The sequence below is a fragment of the Peromyscus maniculatus genome, chromosome 2 (assembly GCF_049852395.1).
Source record: "Peromyscus maniculatus bairdii isolate BWxNUB_F1_BW_parent chromosome 2, HU_Pman_BW_mat_3.1, whole genome shotgun sequence".
Lineage (NCBI taxonomy): Eukaryota > Metazoa > Chordata > Mammalia > Rodentia > Cricetidae > Peromyscus > Peromyscus maniculatus.
The window spans coordinates 172721414-172738901 of record NC_134853.1 but is presented as its reverse complement, the minus strand read 5'-3'; the positions used below and the strand labels follow the sequence as shown (position 1 = coordinate 172738901).

General features: G+C 43.2%; 1 protein-coding gene across 50 annotated transcripts in view; it reads right to left on the bottom strand.

The window, feature by feature from the left end:
- Positions 1 to 8453, bottom strand: part of Cfap74 (cilia and flagella associated protein 74) — a 59093-nt gene extending 50640 nt beyond the window's left edge. For 25 of the 50 annotated variants that reach the window (XR_013049524.1, XR_013049521.1, XR_013049522.1 and 22 more), the window contains exons 1-3: positions 7733 to 8063; positions 1813 to 1898; positions 134 to 218 (exon numbers count right to left, since the gene is read on the bottom strand). Coding sequence is in view for 37 of the 50 variants with exons in the window: in XM_042272285.2 (XP_042128219.2) it covers positions 134 to 218; positions 1813 to 1879 (152 nt within the window). In the remaining 13 variants the exon portion in view is untranslated. Of the gene's footprint in view, positions 1 to 133; positions 219 to 1812; positions 1899 to 4777; positions 4978 to 7732 lie in introns of those variants that run through there. The other 25 variants (XR_013049525.1, XM_076565819.1, XM_076565822.1 and 22 more) reach the window with 8 other exon arrangements.
- Positions 8454 to 17488: the final 9035 nt, after the last annotated feature.

Here is a 17488-nt window from a genome sequence, read left to right as displayed (position 1 = left end):
GAAAAAAAAGATAACACTTGCTTCACACACAAACCACAGCACTCAGCACTACCTGAGGATGCTCTCCACCCAGCATCTCCACAGCCACTGAACTACACTCCAAAAGAAGGAAGGCTGCCACTCAAGGAATTACCAGCAGCATCCTAAGCGAACGGTGTCCTCAAATCCCAGAAGAAATGGTTCCATCTCAAACTCTGGATCCTCCAACTGGATTCTTTCTAGAAATCAAGGAGACAGTCAAAACAAAACAACACAAAGCCAAACTGTAGTCAGAGTGTCGTGGCTCATTCCTATAATCCCAGCACAGGAAAAGAAAAAGGAGGAAAAGCAGGAATTCCATGTCAGGTCTAGGAAGTTGGAGGCCATCCTTGTCTCAAAATATAAAACAAAAATATTTTCAGAGGACAAAGAAAAATACTTTTAAAAAAGAAAAATAAAAAATCCGGCGGATCTCTGTGAGTTCAAGGCCAGCCTGGTCTATAGAGTGAGTTCCAGGACAGGTTCCAAAGCTACACAGAGAAACTCTGTCTCGAAACCACTACCCCCATCTCCCCCCACAAAATGTAGAAGGATTCTCAAAAAATCTGAAGGCCAACTAAATGGCTTAGTGGGTAAGGTACCTACTTGCCAAGCCTGATGTGGCCTGAGTTCACTCTCCAGGGCCCACATGGTTGAAGGAGAGAACTTCTGGCAAGTTGTCTTCTGACCTCCACACACCATGGCATGCACACACAGAAGCAAATAAATGTAAATTTTTTTATTTTCTATTTTTTGTTTGTTTGCATGCATGCATGTGCCTGCAGAGGCCAGAAGATGGCGCTAGGTTCTCAGGAATTGGCGTTACAGACACACGTGAGCGGCTAGAATCTAGGTACTGAGAACTGAACCTGGGTCCTCTGCAACATCAGTAAATACTCTTAACCATTCAGACATCTTTACAATCCCTATTTTTTAAAAATCATTATTATTATTTTAGAATTATGGTTCTGAGAACATCACTGTAGACTTTCAAAAAAACAGAAGCTGAGTAGTGGTGGTGCATGTCTTTAATCCCAGCACTTGGGAGGCAGAACCAGGCAGATCTCTGTGAGTTCAAGGCCAGCCTGGGCTACAGAGCGAGATCCAGGACAGGCACCAAAACAACACAGAGAAACCCTGTCTCGAAAAACAAAAACAAAAAAGAAAGAAAGAAAGAAAAAGAAAAAAAAACATACAGAACTATGGGTTTATCTCCGCATCATCAAAATACATCTGTAAAAATTACTGAAAAGAATGTGTAAAAGGCTGGAGTCTACCACCACAAGGAGGATGGAAGAGGGAAGACCAGTGAGAGGCCCACACAAACCCAAGAGGAAGAAAGGTCAGGGACAGGGTGGAGCAGGGACAGGGTGGAGCAGGGACAGGGTCCACACAGACCCAGAAAACAGGGCCATGGGATCAAGTTTGTAGGCTAGGAGGGACACAAAATCAAGGATAGCTCAGAAAAGTTTGGATCATCAGAAATTTTTAAAAGAAATTCTAAAATATTCCAGAAAAACAAAAAATAGGTCACATTCAAAGGATTAAAATTAAAAATGGCATCAATTTATTAATGGTGACTTGGAAAATAGAATAATATGGATTGCCACATTCAGATTCTCAGCCATTATTTATTATTTGTCAACTAAAGACAAGAGCAGAACTCCCTGTCAAGAGAGAAATAAATGATTTAGTAGATGCACTTTCTGTACTTTCCCTGGAATAAAGGGCAATTAAGAAGCACACTGTCTTCTATGCTGAAACTTGTCTGATTTTGGAAAAGGCCTTTGTTACCATCGTCTATGGGAGGGAGGCTGTCCGCCAGGTCCTCATCGGAAAACAGGGTAGTAGGTTCTTCCATACTGGGAGACAGAAATTAACTGCAAAAAAATTATTATAAAATATGTATCAACAATATTATAGATTTTAAAATCCTTAACATTTATGAGAACTAAGAGTGCAGTGAAATACACCTGTGGTTTCACTATTTAAGAAGTGAGGAAAGAAGATGTTTGAGACCAGCAGTTGCTATATAACAAGACTCAAAAATACAAAAGGTAATAATTTTTCTTATACAAACACATTAAGAAAATATATAAGCTACAGACTAAAAAATATTTATAGCAGAGATATGTGACAAAAGTTTGTATCTAGAATATAGAGGTCCTAAATATCAAGACAAAACTGCAATTTTAAAAGGTCAAAAGAGTTATAATTCATGTTGCAAAACAGATAAGGCAGTGGTGAGTAGACCTGTCTGTCCACACATGCACTTCGCACGCATGACTTGGTATGACAAGATGGCTCAGCAGGCGAGGGCTGGCCGCCAAGCCCGACCACCTTAGTTTAACCCCTAGCACCCTCTTGGTAGGAGACAACTGACCACACATACACACATGTACAACATTTCCAAAATGTACTAAATATTTAAAAATGGAACAAATGACCCAATTTCTTTAACAAATAAACATCAGAGTAAGAAGAAAAGTCAAAAGACCTTGAGGGACAAGTCAGCCACCTGTCCTATGAATACTGTGTGGCTCCTGACTCAAGCAGACAACCCTAAATGAAATTCTTGAGATAATTCCTGAAAATTAACAACAGGTATTGATTTTATTTAAAAAATGACTGTTTTGTTGGAGTTGATTTGACTTTTTGGATTGGCTAAATGTACAGAGGTACACACCAAGGCTTTCCAAGAGGGATGGGAGTATGCCTGGTTGTCTTTACAATGTGTTAGCCCAAATAGGAACAGGATACACAGCACTGATATGCTGTGGTTGGAATCTAAGGTTCATATTATCCTTCCCCCTATTTGTTTTATTTTTTCAAGATTTATTATTTATTATTATTATTGGTGGTGGTGGTAAGATTTATTATTATTATTATTATTATTATTATTATTATTATTATTATTATTATTATTATTGGTGGTGGTGGTGGTGTGTGAACTCGAAGATGCCTGCAAAGGCCAGAAGAAGGTTTCAGATCTCCTGGAACTAGAGTTACAGGTGGTTGTAAATGACCCAATATTGGCACCGGGAATTAAACTTCAGTTCTCTGCAAGAGCCACAAATGCCCTTAACAGTTCAGCCATCTCCCTAGCCTCCTTCTCTTTATTTTTATGATTATGGAATTTTTCTATAAGAAAAAAATTGCAAAAAGAATAGAATATAAACAGACTCAGGTTTAGCCACTGGAGACTTCCTATAGTCGGTAAGTCAATTTTAGAGTCACTAAACTGCATCCAAGTCTCAGGAGGGCTGTGCACATGTGTAGGTACATATGTGCATACACCTGAGAAAAACAAATCAGAAACTTGCCCAGTGCACTTTAAAATATAAGTAAAAGAACAAAGGACAATAGTGTTGAAGGAGCGTAAGGGAGGTGTGTCCTACCAATATTAAGACTTATTATAAAGTTATAAAACTAGAACAGTGCCATGGCAAACAGAAACAGACCTGTAGAATAGGATAAGGAGTCTAGAAATTGGTTGCTAAAGGTTGATACCACTTAGTACAAAACCTGATTGCTCACCAGCAAGCAGGACTGGGTGTTTCTCAGTGGGCATGCTGAGAAGCTGGACCCTTTCCTGGAAAATCATCTCCATGTGGATTAAAAGCTCCTATGTGAAAAGTGAAACCACTGCAGTGGCAGTGGCCAAGAGGGAGTCATGACCTCAAGGTTTCTAAATAAGGCACCAAAGACATTAGCCATGAGAGAAAATGCTGATAGAGTCACCTGTATTTGAATTTAACACTTCTGATCAGATGACATCCTAAGGAGACTCAGAGAAAAGCTATGGGGTAGAAGATATAACAATCCACAACTTAAAAGGTTTACCATCAAGACCATGAAAAGGACCTACTGAGTTTATGCAAAATACACTCCCCAGAAGAAACACAGGCAAAAACTTTATTATCAGGAGCTTTATAATAGAGACATTCAGCCAATACATGCTGCAGCCATATATCCAGTTCATCAGCGTACCCGGCTGTACATCTGTTCTTCTAGTGTTATCAATAGAGTCCTCTTTTGGATGATAAACTACCTCATGATCATAACTTAAGAAAAGTAGTTCAACATCATCTGTAATAAGGGAACTGCAAAGTTACAGTGAGCTATCATTACGTAGTCATCAGACTTGGGAGCATAAAGATCTAGCAGGTGCTGGGAAGGACATGAAACAGTGAAAAGACTGATATGTCAACAGTGAAATGGTAGGTGGAGCTTTGGCATTAGACATTAGGAGCTAGGCATCATACAGGGGAAAAAAAGAACAAACTCTTTGCTTTCCCCATTTTTTTTTTTTTTTTTGGTTTTTCGAGACAGGGTTTCTCTGTGTAGCTTTGCGCCTTTCCTGGAACTCACTTGGTAGCCCAGGCTGGCCTCGAACTCACAGAGATCCGCCTGCCTCTGCCTCCCGAGTGCTGGGATTAAAGGCGTGCGCCACCACCGCCCGGCGCTTTCCCCATTTTTTAAAAATAAATTACTATATATACTTGTTTGCTAAAAACAGCACAACTTCATCTCATTATTCTAGAGCAGCAGTTCTCAACCTGTGGGCCTCGACCCCCTTAGGGGTTGCATATCAGATATCTACATTAAAATTTATTAACAGTAGCAAAGTTATAGTTATGAATTAGCAATGAAATAATTTTATGGTTGGGGGTGTCTTAGGGTTTCTATTGCTGTGAAAAGACACCTTGACCACAGTAACTCTTATAAAGGAAACATTTAATTGTGGTGGCTTGCTTACAGTTCGGAGGTTCAGTCAGTCCATTATCATCATGGTGGAACAAGGAGGCATGCAGGCAGACATGGTGCTGGAGCTGAGTACGCTACATCTTGCAGGCACAGGAAGTGAACTGTCTCACTGAGCGTGGCTTGAGCATATATGAGACCTCAAAGTCTGCTTCCACAGTGATACACTTCCTCTATGGTGGTATTTTATTTGTACTGAAATGTGATTTTAATTGTATGTTAATAAATAAAGTTGTCCGGGGGTCAGAGCTATTAGAGCCATAGCAAAAGCTGGGCATTGGTGGTGCACATCTTTAATCCCAGCACTTGGTAGGCAGAGCTAGGCAGATCTCTGTGTGTTCAAGGATACAGCCAACATTGGAGACACACGCCTTTAATCTCAATACCATAGAAGACCTGGAGGGCTGTACATACAGGCAGTGACAAGGCAGTCATGTGTTTGGGTTTACAACCAATGAGAAGGCAGAACAGAAAGATTATCTAAAGACAAACACACAGGAAGTAGGTCTCTTTCGGAGAGGTCTCTTGGCTGAAGAGGTTAACTGCAGGGTAAGGCTCTTAGCTCTGATCTCTTGGCTTTCTTCTTTGCATTGGTTCTGTGTTTCTTATTAATAAGACAGTGTCCTCCAACAAGGCCACACTTCCTCCAACAAGCCCACACCTCCCATTAGTGCCACTCACTTAGGGGGCCGTTTTTTTTCAAATCATCACAGGGGGTCACCACAACATGAAGAATTGTATTGAAGGGTTGAGACCCATGCTCTAGAGGCCAGGCATCTGAAGCTCAGTGATCTAAGGCCACGGTGTCAACAGGTGTGTGTGGAGTCAGCTTGATACAAGCACTGCCATCTTTTTTTAAAAATTTATTATGTATACAATATTCTGCCTGCATGTATGCCTGCTCGCCAGAAGAGGGCACCAGATCTCATTATAGATGGCTTTTAAAGCCACCACGTGGTTGCTGGGAATTGAAGTCAGGACCTCTGGAAGAGCAGCCACTGCTGTTAACCTCTGAGCCATCTCTCCAGCCCAACCACTGTCATCTTAAGTCAAAATTATCATGATGTCCTCCAATTAGCCCTAGATGTTTTTTTCTCAGCAAATCATAAATAGATAAAATCATTAGAGTATTATGTGGGACTTTACAGCAGATTCTGGCTTCAGAGATCTCCCTGACTCTCCAATTTACTGTCTCCTTTTTCTGTGGCAGCATCTCATTACAGCCTTGAATTGACAATTCTCCTGTCTCAGCCTCCTGAAAGCTGGAATTATTATAGTTTGTTGTCATATCGAGTTTTGATATTATCTTAAGATAAACAGGCATATTTCAGAAAGAATGGATTTGCTTTTGTTCTAGTCCACAGACACACTCTTTTTGCCCCAAAATTTTTGCCCCAGGTTGCAAGTTTCCATCTTGCCTGCTGCCATTCAGGCCCACACTTGTAAGCTCCCCCCCCCCCAACCCCGATAGTAAACTGCACTTGGTGTAACCCTAGGCTGCCTTTCTCTTCTTTCTGCCTCACAGCACTTTGAGGCCAGTCCTTATAAATCAGAACGAGGTTGTTCTGGAGCAGCAAGGCCGAATTCCTTCTAGGAAGCTGGAGAGTGCGTCTATTTTCCTGCCTTTTCACTGTCCACCTTCAGCCACCTTCCCTCATTGGCACCCAGTCCTCATCTAACATGTTCAAAGCCGCTACCTTTTAGTGTAGCTGCATTCATTGGGCTCGCTGAGATGACCCAGGATGACTCTTTCATCTCAAAGGCAGCTTGATGAACTACCTCAGTTCCTCTGATTCATAGGACATCATGTTTTTACTGGTTCCGAGGACTGGGACATCGGATGTCTCTGAAGCACTAGGCTTTCTTCTGAGAGGGACACCCTCTCCTTAGAGAAGACTGCAGAAACTCTCACTTCTCACATTAGTTTTCCAGGGTTGCCATAGCAAAACACCCCGATCTGTATGCTTTACATCACAGAAATGTATTCTGTCAGTCTTGAAGCCAGAAGTTCATGTTTGTTTTAAAGACAGGGCTCCAGGCTAGTGGTGGTGTGGCCCATGCCTTTGATTCCTGCACTTGAGAGGCAGAGGCAGGTGGATCTCTGAGTTCAAGGCCTACAGAGCGAGTTCCAGGACGGCCAGGGCTATACAGAGAAACCCTGCCTTGAAAAGCCAACCAACCAATCAACAGAAACTACTGTTCAAGAGTAAATTTCTAATCTAAATATAAGCAAAGATGAAATGAGGATCGCAGGTCTGTGCATTGTTAACCAGGAGAGGCACTGTGCTGTGGGTGAAGGTGGGATTCTATTAATTGGCTTGGCCGGGCTTTTGATATTTGCTTGACAGTCAGTTCTCACATTGCACACAAGAAATTAGGCATCATTTGTCTGAAGAGAATATCCACGAGTGAGTACCTGAGCAGTCCAACTCATTACCTAGTTCAGTACCAGTACCTGGCCTACAGTAGATATTCAGGGAGTATTTTGCTAAACATCTTTACTCGCATAAAGAAATTATTTTATGGGAAACCAAGTTAAGGAGGCCTATCCACTTCCAACGAAGGGTTCTTTATGGATGTGAATTTATTTATTTATTTATTTATTTATTTATTTATTTATTTATTTTGGTTTTTTCGAGACAAGGTTTCTTTGTGTAGCCCTGGCTGTTCTGGAAATCTCTTTGTAGACCAGGCTGGCCTCGAACTTACAGATATCCTCCTGTCTCTGTCTCCCGAGTGTTGTGATTAAAGGCGTGCGCCACCATCGCCCGGCTTGGATGTGAATCTTACTCGCATCTCTCAAAGACTTGTGCCTGGTCCTCTCCTGCAAGGTTTGACTCTGCCTCTTCATAGACTGGTAACCACGTGGCTCCCAACCATGCGGCCACACAGAGAAGCCAGCCACCACGTCCAGCACATCCTCAGGGCAGAACGCATCATCAGTACCCACCTCTCTGGCCAGTCCAGGAACGTCCCTCAGCGATGAGACTTCAGCAAAGGTCCCCCAAGGAATGGACTGTTGCCCAGACCCCTCAGGAACCGCTCCTCCGTAGTGGCTCCTCAGCAACAGCCCCTAAAAATGGTCCCCGAAGACGGCCCCTTAGCAACAGCCCCTCCCAAATGGCCCCTAGGCAGTGGTCCCGCAGAAGGGTCCCCCCACCCGGGAACAGCTCCTCGCCGACTTCCTCAGCAGTGGCCCCGGAGAAACAGTTTCTTGGCACCAGGCCCTCAGAAATGTCCCCCTTAACGACGTCCCCTTAACGGCCGGCTGCCTCTCGCCCACCGTGGATCTGAGGCTGCGTAGTTTGGGTCCGCAGCTCCATGGCAACGGAAGGCTGCGTTGTGTTGGCAGACAGGGCGGTGCTTGCTCCAGGAGAGCCGGCGCAGGCGTAGTGCAGCTGTGCTGGCCGTCCTGAGGGCTGAGTCGCAACTGACGGTTGCCCAGACAATTAATTCTCCTGGAGACTGGGGCAAGTACTGGATGACTTGGCTAAAGCCAGTTGCAGCTTGGGTCAGCTCCTACCTTAAAAATAAAGGAACGTTTACACGAAAGTTGGAATCTCCTGCGTCTCTTTTAAAAAGACTGGCACCGCATGCGTGGCTGCTTTGGATCTGAATTCCGACTCTCCTAGGTCCTGCCCTCTAGGTGGTGACATCTGATTCCTCGGTGTGACAGCTAGAGGGTAGGCACCCTCTAGCTGTGAGAGTGTGTGATCGGAGCCGCCGTTTCCTGCATTGCCCTTGATAAATGGATGAGCAGGGTTGCAAGACAACCATATCCACTGCTATAGTTTGAGTATGAAGTGTGCTCCCCCAACCACAAAGGCTCACCCGTCAAAGGCTTGGTCCTCAGCTGATGGATCCAATCATTGAGAGGTGCTTGGATCATGAGGCTTCCGACTTAATCAATGAATTAATCCCTCCAATTTGATGGCATTGGGAGGTGGTAGAAAACGAGCAGGTGGCAGTTGGTTGAAGGAAGCAAGTCATTGGAAGAGGTACCCTGGAAGATATAAATGCCTCGACCCTTCCTGTCACCCTTTCTGCTTTCTGGCAACCATGTGGTAAGCAACTTTGTTCTGCTACACCCTTGTCATGATGCTCTGTCTCACCACAGCCAAGAAACAAAGGAACCAGCTGACTATGCACTGAAACTTTTGAAATGTTGAATCAATAAAAATTTCCAGCTGGGTTTGGTGATGCAGGCTTCTAATATCAGGAGGCTGAAGCAGGAGGATAGCAAGTTCAAGGTTTACTGGGCTAGATAAAAATTTAGGGATAGTTTTGCCCACTCAACAAGATCTGGCGTCAAAATTAAAAGGGCTGGTGATGCAGCCCAGCCAGAGAAAGCTTGCCTTCCATGCACATGGTCCTAAATTCAATCCCCATTAGAGTAAAATAAATGAATACATAAGTAAGTCTTCTCATTTAAGTTGCCTCGAGTTGTTTTTTTTTTTTTTTTTGAGCTGAAGATCGAACCCAGGGCCTTGAGCTAAATCCCTAACCCCATGGGTTGAGGTGCTGTTGGTTTTTTTTTTTTTTTTTTTTTTTGGTTTTTCAAGACAGAGTTTCTCTGTGTAGTTTTGGTGCCTGTCCTGGATCTCACTCTGTAGATCAGGCTGACCTTGAACTCACAGAGATCTGTCTGGCTCTGCCTCTCAAGTGCTGAGATTAAAGGTGTGCACCACCACCACCTGCCTCAAGTGTTTATTACAGGGACAAAACCCTGATAACCTTGTTGGGCTCAAAAAAAAAAAAAAAAAAGCCAGGAAATGTTTGACTGTTGCTCAAATTTCTAAACAGTCTTTTAATAAAAATCCCAGAGCCAGATATTGGGGTAAATGCTGAAAGATCAGAGAGACAAAGGATCAAGCCACTGCCACATCTTGGACTCCTCAACCTGAAAAGCTCTCCAGTCGGAAGGCCTTTAATTCTTGTCTCCTTACGCCTTATATACCTTTCTCTGCCCATCCATCACTTCCTTTCTAGTGCTGGGATTAATGGCGTGTGTGCTTCCCAAGCAAAGGCATGAGATTTCAAGTGCTGGGATTAAAGGTGTGTGCCACCATTGCCTGGCTCTGTTTCTCTCCTAGACTGAGTCAATCTCATGTAGTCTAGAGTGGCTTTGAACTCACAGAGATCCAGACCGATCTCTGCCTCCCGAGTGCTAGGATTAAAGGTGTGTGCCATCACTGCCTGGCTTCTATGTTTAATCTAGTGGCTTGTTCTGTTCTCTGATCTTCAGGCAAATTTTATTAGGGTACACAATATATCACCACATTTCACCAAGTGTACCACATTACACAGTGTACCAACGAGAAACCTAGCCACAAACCAAGGGAGAGAAATCCTGAAAACACTGAAGAAAAAAAAAGACAGACTGACAGGAGAACCAGTGACCTAATTATCTATGCCTGGGGAAGCTGGCTGTTGAAAACAAAGGCAATGTTATGGTATGTAAATTATTGGCAATAAAATTGTTTTCATTTAAGAAATACTGGTTAGGTAGAATCTCTGGCTCAGCTAATAGACTGTTTGCCTAGCACTCACAAGACCCCGTATTTGATTTCCAGCATAGACCAGGTGTGGGGGCACAATATCTTTAATCCCAGCAGCTGGGAGATAGAAGGATCAGAAGTTCTGAATCACCCTTAGTTACATAGTGAGTTTAAGGACAGCCTGGGCTACACGAGACCCTGTCTCAAAAAGCACACATTTAAAAAATGTGTGTGTGTGTGTGTGTGTGTGTGTGTGTGTGTGTGTGTGTGTGTGTGTTAGAGAGATGGCTCAGAGGTTACAAGTGCTTTTTCAGAAGACCTCAGTTTTGTCCTCAGTACCCACACTGGACAGTTTACAACTGCCTGTAACTTTAGCACCAGGCAACTGGATGCACTCTTCTGGTCCCTGAGGGCATCTGCACATACATGGCATACATATACACAGACGTCACATATATATGAATAAAAATAAAAGGTAAATAAATAGATAATAAATTAGGGGCCATAGAGATGGCTCAGAGGTTAAGGGCGCTTGCTGCTCTACTAGAGGATCACAGTTAGGTTCCCAACAGCCAGGTCAGTCACTCAAAAACCTCTGTAATTCCAGCTCCAGAGGCCTTCTTTTGGACTCTGAAGCCACCTGTACTCACAGATGTACACACACACACACACACACACACACACACACACACACACACTTTTTAAAACAAATATTCAAGAAAAATTAAAATTTTTATTTTTATATTCATTAATTTTATTTTGTGTGTATGGGTGTTTTGACTGTGTCTATGTATGTGTACTACATGCATGCCTGGTGCCTTTGGGGTTCAGAAGATGGTGTTAGATTCCCTAGAACTGGAATTACAGATGTTTGTAAGCCACCATGTGGGCACTGGTAACTGAATCCAGGTTGTCTGTAAGAGCAGCAAATGCTCTTGAGTGCTGAGCCATCTCTATAGGCCCTAAAACATTTTTTTTAAATGGAGATGAATTGGCAGTGTAACTCAGTGGTACAGCAGTCATGTGACATGTGTGGAGTCCTGGCTTCAACCCCCTGTGCTGCAAAACACACAAATAAATACATACATGAAAAAATAAAGGGGCCGAGTGGTGGTGGCACATGTCTTAATCCCAGCATTCAGGAGGCAGAGCAGTCAGATCTCTGTGGTCCTGATCCCTGAGGCTAACCTGGTCTGCAGAGCAGGTTCCAGGACAGGCTGCAAAGCTACTCAGAGAAACCCTGTCTCAAAAAAACAAAACCAAAAAAAAAAAATGGAAATTTCTGTTTCTTTCCTCATAGCTATAACAACTTTTAAAAACTGAACAAAATATATAATACAATAGCAATTCTCAAGTTATTGGGCAACAGAGAACCAAGAACCTTGGAGATGGACTGTGCATAAGGGAGCCCACCTTATTTTTATGTCACCATGACAAAACGCCATGAAGAAGGAACTTTATAGAAGAAATCTTTTAATTTGTGGCTCACAGTTCCAAAGGGCTGAAGTTCATGACCGTCATGGTGGGGAGCATGGCAGCAGCGAGGCAGACTTGGGGCTAGAGAAGTAGTTTGAAGTTTATATCTAATCCACAACCATGAGGTTGAGAAAACAGCACTGAGAATAACCTGGGTTTTTGAAACCCCAAATCCGGTCCTCAGTGACACTCCTCAAAAAGGCCACATCTCTTAGTCCTACCCAAACAATTCCACCAGATGGGGACCAAGCATTCAAATATAGGAGCCTACGGGGGCATTCTTGTTCAAACCATCGCAGAGCCCTCAGATGACGCCAACTTCTACCGAGGAAAGTTTCTAGGCCATGTCAAGGCAAGAGAGCAGCAATGAAGGAAAATAGATAATGTGGATTATTTAATAAAGATTAAAAACTCTAGGCCGGGCGGTGGTGGCACACGCCTTTAATCCCAGCACTTGGGAGGCAGAGGCAGGCGGATCTCTGTGAGTTTGAGGCCAGTCTGGTCTACAAAGCGAGTTCCAGGAAAGGCGCAAAGCTACACAGAGAAACCCTGTCTCGAAAAACCAAAAAAAAAAAAAAACCTCTGGGCCTTCAAAAGTTTGGTTGAAGTGAAAAATAAATAGAGAAACCCCAGATTGGGTGAATATATTTATAAAACGTCTTTCTAAAACAAATGTAACTACTTAGTTCAACAAATGGAAGGCAAATAACCTCATATTTTAATTAGTAAGAAATTAAAAGAAAACATCTAAAAAGGCACTCAGCACCTTAGTCATTGAAAAAAGTTTCACATTATATCTGCAATGAGATACCTCTTCCTAGCTGTAGATTGGTCCAAATTAGAGATTTGGAATGTTAAGTGTTGGTGAGGAGGTGAGGCAACATGAAATCTCACACATCTCTAAATGGTACAGCCACTTTGGAGAGCAGATTGGCAGTCTTTTATAAACTAAGCATTTGCTCCCCTAAAATCCAACAATCCTACACCTACATATTTATTCAAAAGAAATGAAAACATATGTCCACTCAAAGACTTGTACTTGAATGTTCAAAGCATTTTTACTTATAATAGCCTAAACTGGGTACTCAAATGACCATCAACAGGTGGGAAGTTAAATTATACTCAAGGCAATACAACTCAGCAAAAAGATAACACTGATGGCTAGGCATGCTGGTGCACACCTTAAACCTCAGCACTCAGAAGGCAAGGCAAGAAGCTGTCTGTGAGCTCAATACCAGTCTGATCCACATAGCAAGTTCCAGGCTCCCCAGGACTACATGGTAAGACTCTGTCATCCATCCCCACCCCCAAAATGCTGATGCATGCAGCAACAAATGTGTAGTTGTTCTCAGCTCTGCAGTCAGATGTCACCTGAGGATTCAGGGGGCTCAAGGTTCACTAGGCATTACCCACTTCCAGGCTTACTGAGAGAGGGGGACAGGATTTAGGTCCTCTATCTGGGGACTGGGGCCTATGTTCCTCCTGGCTATGAATATGTCAAAGCTGACCTCATTTCCTGCTCTGCCATCAGCTCACATTGAGCAAGGGGCTCCATCAAAGAACAGAAACACCAGATATGCTCGTAAGACTTAAGCCGATGGCTTTTATGACCAAGTCTGGTGATTCCTTATCACCCCAGGGATATCATTACAATTTGCTGGCTCCAGATCATACAACAGGAAATGAGTTCTAAAAACCAGAGGCAGGATCATTGGAAGCAACTTTGGATGGCTATCTATACCAGTTTCGTACTGTGTGACTCTATTTATAAAGTATGGAAAAAAAATGACAGAAATTCTACTTTAAATGCTTTTTTAGACAGGGTCTTGCTATGTAAACTAGATGTCCTTGGACATGCTATTGTAGACTAAGTTGGTCTTGAACTCTACTGTCTAAGCCTCCTGAGTACTAGGATTGAAGGAATTCACCACCAAGCCTAGCTAGTAAACCTTCCTTGACTTCTGCGACATCAGCATGCATAGTCAGAGAATCCAGGTCCAGAAGACAGACCAATGGTAACCCTTCCTCACAAGTTGCTCCAGTGCAGCCACAGAAGTTCCAGTCTGATACCCTGTATATTAAGTCTAGTGTTGGATCTCCTTAGCAGCCATTTTTAGGAGTTTTTGTGATATAGACTCAATCATGCTCATATCTAGTGTAGAGTTTTTCTCGCTTGATTGACAGCTCTTTTGTTAGAAATGTTAATTTGTGTCTAATATTTTCTATCATGCGAAAGACTTCAAAATGTCACTTTCCTCGCCTTCTTCTCCTTCTCCTTAGTCTTCTTCACCTTTTTTTTTTTTTTTTCCAAAATAAGGTTTCTCTATATAACAGTCCCAGCTCCCCTGGAACCTGCTCTGTAGCCCAGGCTGGCCTCAAACTCACAGAGATTTGCCTGCCTCTGACTCCCGAGTGCTGGGATTAAAGGCGTGTGCCACCACCACTCAGTAAAATGTCACTTTCAAAACAAAATTTGAGAATAGAATTCAAACTTCTCTACATTAAATTCAAGTAATGGTACTTTGATGCCTGTCTTGCTCTAGGCAGAAACAAATGTTCTAAGTGTCCCAAAAAACTCTTCAGTGGTGCTTGAGATTGAGATTACTAAGGAAATGACAGCTAAGCCCTCTTCTGAGTGGACCGCATACCTTCTTTGAATAGACTATAGAGTTTAGTCTGCTCCAAGTTTTTTTTTTTTTTTTTTTTTTTTTTGGTTTTTCGAGACAGGGTTTCTCTGTGTAGCTTTGCGCCTCTCCTGGAACTCACTTGGTAGTCCAGGCTGGCCTCGAATTTACAGAGATCCGCCTGGCTCTGCCTCCCAAGTGCTGGGATTAAAGGCGTGCGCCACCACCGCCCGGCTCCAAGTATTTTGTATGTGATCCTTTCTGCCAAGTTTCTCCTGCTTATCCACATGAACAATCTAACTGAAAATCACAGGATTAATAATTACACTCTAGGCTCAATGAAACCCTATTTGTATCACTGTCATTTTTCTCTATTTAGTACATTTTCCCAGGAAAATAACAAAGCAAATTCACAATTGCATCAGACAAGGACTTTAAATTTTTAGAGAATGTAGTTTCCTCTCGCAGGCTGTGTGACTCACCTCTACCTCCTGGGGCCAACCTGCTGCTGTGGTACTGCAGTAATGGGCTTAGGCCAGCTCCCCTGTCCAAGCCTCACACTTGTTCCCTCCCTTCCCATGTGCTGGATGCACCAACAAAGCGATCATCCAAACTTTCGGCAAGGAAGACTGCAAGCCAGTCATGATTGTTGAGCTCCCCAGGAGACCATTCCTCTGTGGCTTTATCAGTGCCACAAGGACCTTGCTATTCACAGATAAACTGAACTCGTGACTCCTGTGGCTGCCTAAAGAGGCAGGATTTTCAACCTTCCAGGTTTCCTGCTCAGTCCCATTTTGGGAGAGCAACATGCCTCCTTGCCCAGAACCAAAAGACACAGCAGCCATTGCCTTGATTATCTGAGAAGGGTTCTCAATAAATTCTACCCGATTCATGTCAAATACATAGTAATGGAGGTGTATTAGTAGGTGTCATTTATCTGACAAAATATCTGACAAGGGCAATTTAGAGAAGGAAGGGTTTATTTTAGTTCACAATTTAGAGGCACAGTCCATCATGGTGGGGGAAGCTTGGCAGGAAGAGCAGCTCTAGCTCTGGTGTCAGCAGTGAGGTAGCTGGTCATGGTGCATCTGCAGTCAGAAAGCCAAGAGAGATGCTTGTGCTCAGCACCTTGCTCTCTCTTCTGTTCCCTTCTATTATTCAGCTTGGGACCCCAGCCTATGGAACGGCGCCAGTGACATTCAGGGTGAGTCTTCCATTTGCAGTTGAACTGTTCTGAAAAATACCTGCCTAGAAACTCCCAAAGGTGCCTCTCCTAGGTGATTCCTAATCTATCAAGTTGACAATGAAGATGCATCATTGATGTAGATGCCAGAATGAATAGTGAAGGGATCAAACGAGTAGGCTTGAATTCCCAGTTTCTTTTTCACTACTGTTCTATTTTTAAAAGATTTATTTGTTTTCATTTTATGTGTATGAATGTTTGCATGCACATATGTTTGTGCACTACATGCATGCCTGGTTGGGCTATGGACCCCCTGGAACTAGATGGTTGTGAGCTGTTATGTGGATGCTGGGAATCAAACCCAGCTCCTCTGAGAGAGTAGCAACTGCTTTTAGCCACTGAGCCACCTCTCCAGTCCCACTTTACTACTATTCTGTCAGGGTAGCAGGTCTCCTAATACATACTCTAAGTGCACCAAGACTAGAAGAGGGGCTTCTTGAGGTACTTGGAAAAAAGCACACACTTCTGAGATGGGCAGCCGTTCTGTGATAGATGCCTCGTGGTGGCAGACAGTGAGTGGGGCTCTCCTCAGAGCAATGATGGGAGAGGAAAGCCTGTGAAAACAATCTGTAGTGTCTTCGGGCATGTTAGAAACAGCCCGAGATTCTAACAGACACACAGGGCCAACTCTCTGTTCCCTCTCGGGTGAGTATGCTCCATGGTTGTCTTTCCCAATTCCCTTAGTAGAGCCCACAGGGAGAGGAAGATGGAGAGATAACTAGTTACACATATTGGTGGGGAGGAACCAAACCTCCAAAACTACTTTTCAGAAATCTTAGTAGGAACAAAGTTTTGAAAGCTTGTAATCCCAGGACGTGAGGGGAAGCAGGATGATCAGGGGTTCAGAGTCATCCTTGGCTATATAGCAAGTGGCCAACCTAGACTACATCAAGCAAAACAATAAAAAATGTCTAAGGAATGCCTTGTGCTGAAGCTCCATAACTCATCTTTTTCTATATATCTCAGTCTGGCCAGTCATCCCCAGGGAACTTAGGCCACTTGAGTTTAAGACATTCTTGCTCCATTCATTAGGCTGGATCTAAACAACTCATCTTCTGCTTCAGTCTCCCAAGTAGCTGGAACTACAGGTGCAGTGTACACCATTGGTAGGCTGAATCTGCCCATTAAAAAGTGTTTACTATTTTTATGTGCATTGCCTCTGTAAGGGTGTCCAGTCCCCTGGAACTGTTGTTACAGACAGCTGTGAGCCGCCATGTGGTTGCTGGGAATTGAACCTGGGTCCTCTGGAAGGACAGTCAATGTTCATAACTGCTGAGCCATCTCTCTAGCCCTGAATCTGACCATTATAAAGTGTTTTGTGTGGTCCCAGGCACCCAGTGATGTCAGTAAATGAGGCTGAACAATGATTGAAGTTTGTGATTAGCCTTTAAAGGGAATCCTCCAGGGCTGGAGAGAAGGCTCAGCAGCTGAAAGCACTGGACCCAGAGGACCCAGGTTCAATTCCCAACACTCACATGGCCTCTCACACCTGTCTGTAACTCCAGTTCCAGGACTTCTGACACCTTTACACAGACATGCAGGCAGGCAAAACACCAGTGAACACAAAATAAAAACAAATTATGTATCTTCTTTAAAAGGGTTAGGGTTAGTCAAAAGAGTTAAAATGAAAGTTATGTCCAGGGAAGAGTACACTAATTGGTTATCCAATAGCTAAATGATCGTCTCTGAAAACAAAACACAAGTAACATTATACAGACTGAGCAGGTTATATTTAGGAATATATATGTATACACATATACATATTTGCATGTAACAACAATTAATGAAATAGAGACCATAAATTTGAAAGAGAGGAAAGAGGAATATATGTGAGAGGTTGGAGGGAGAAAAGGATAGGGGAAAAG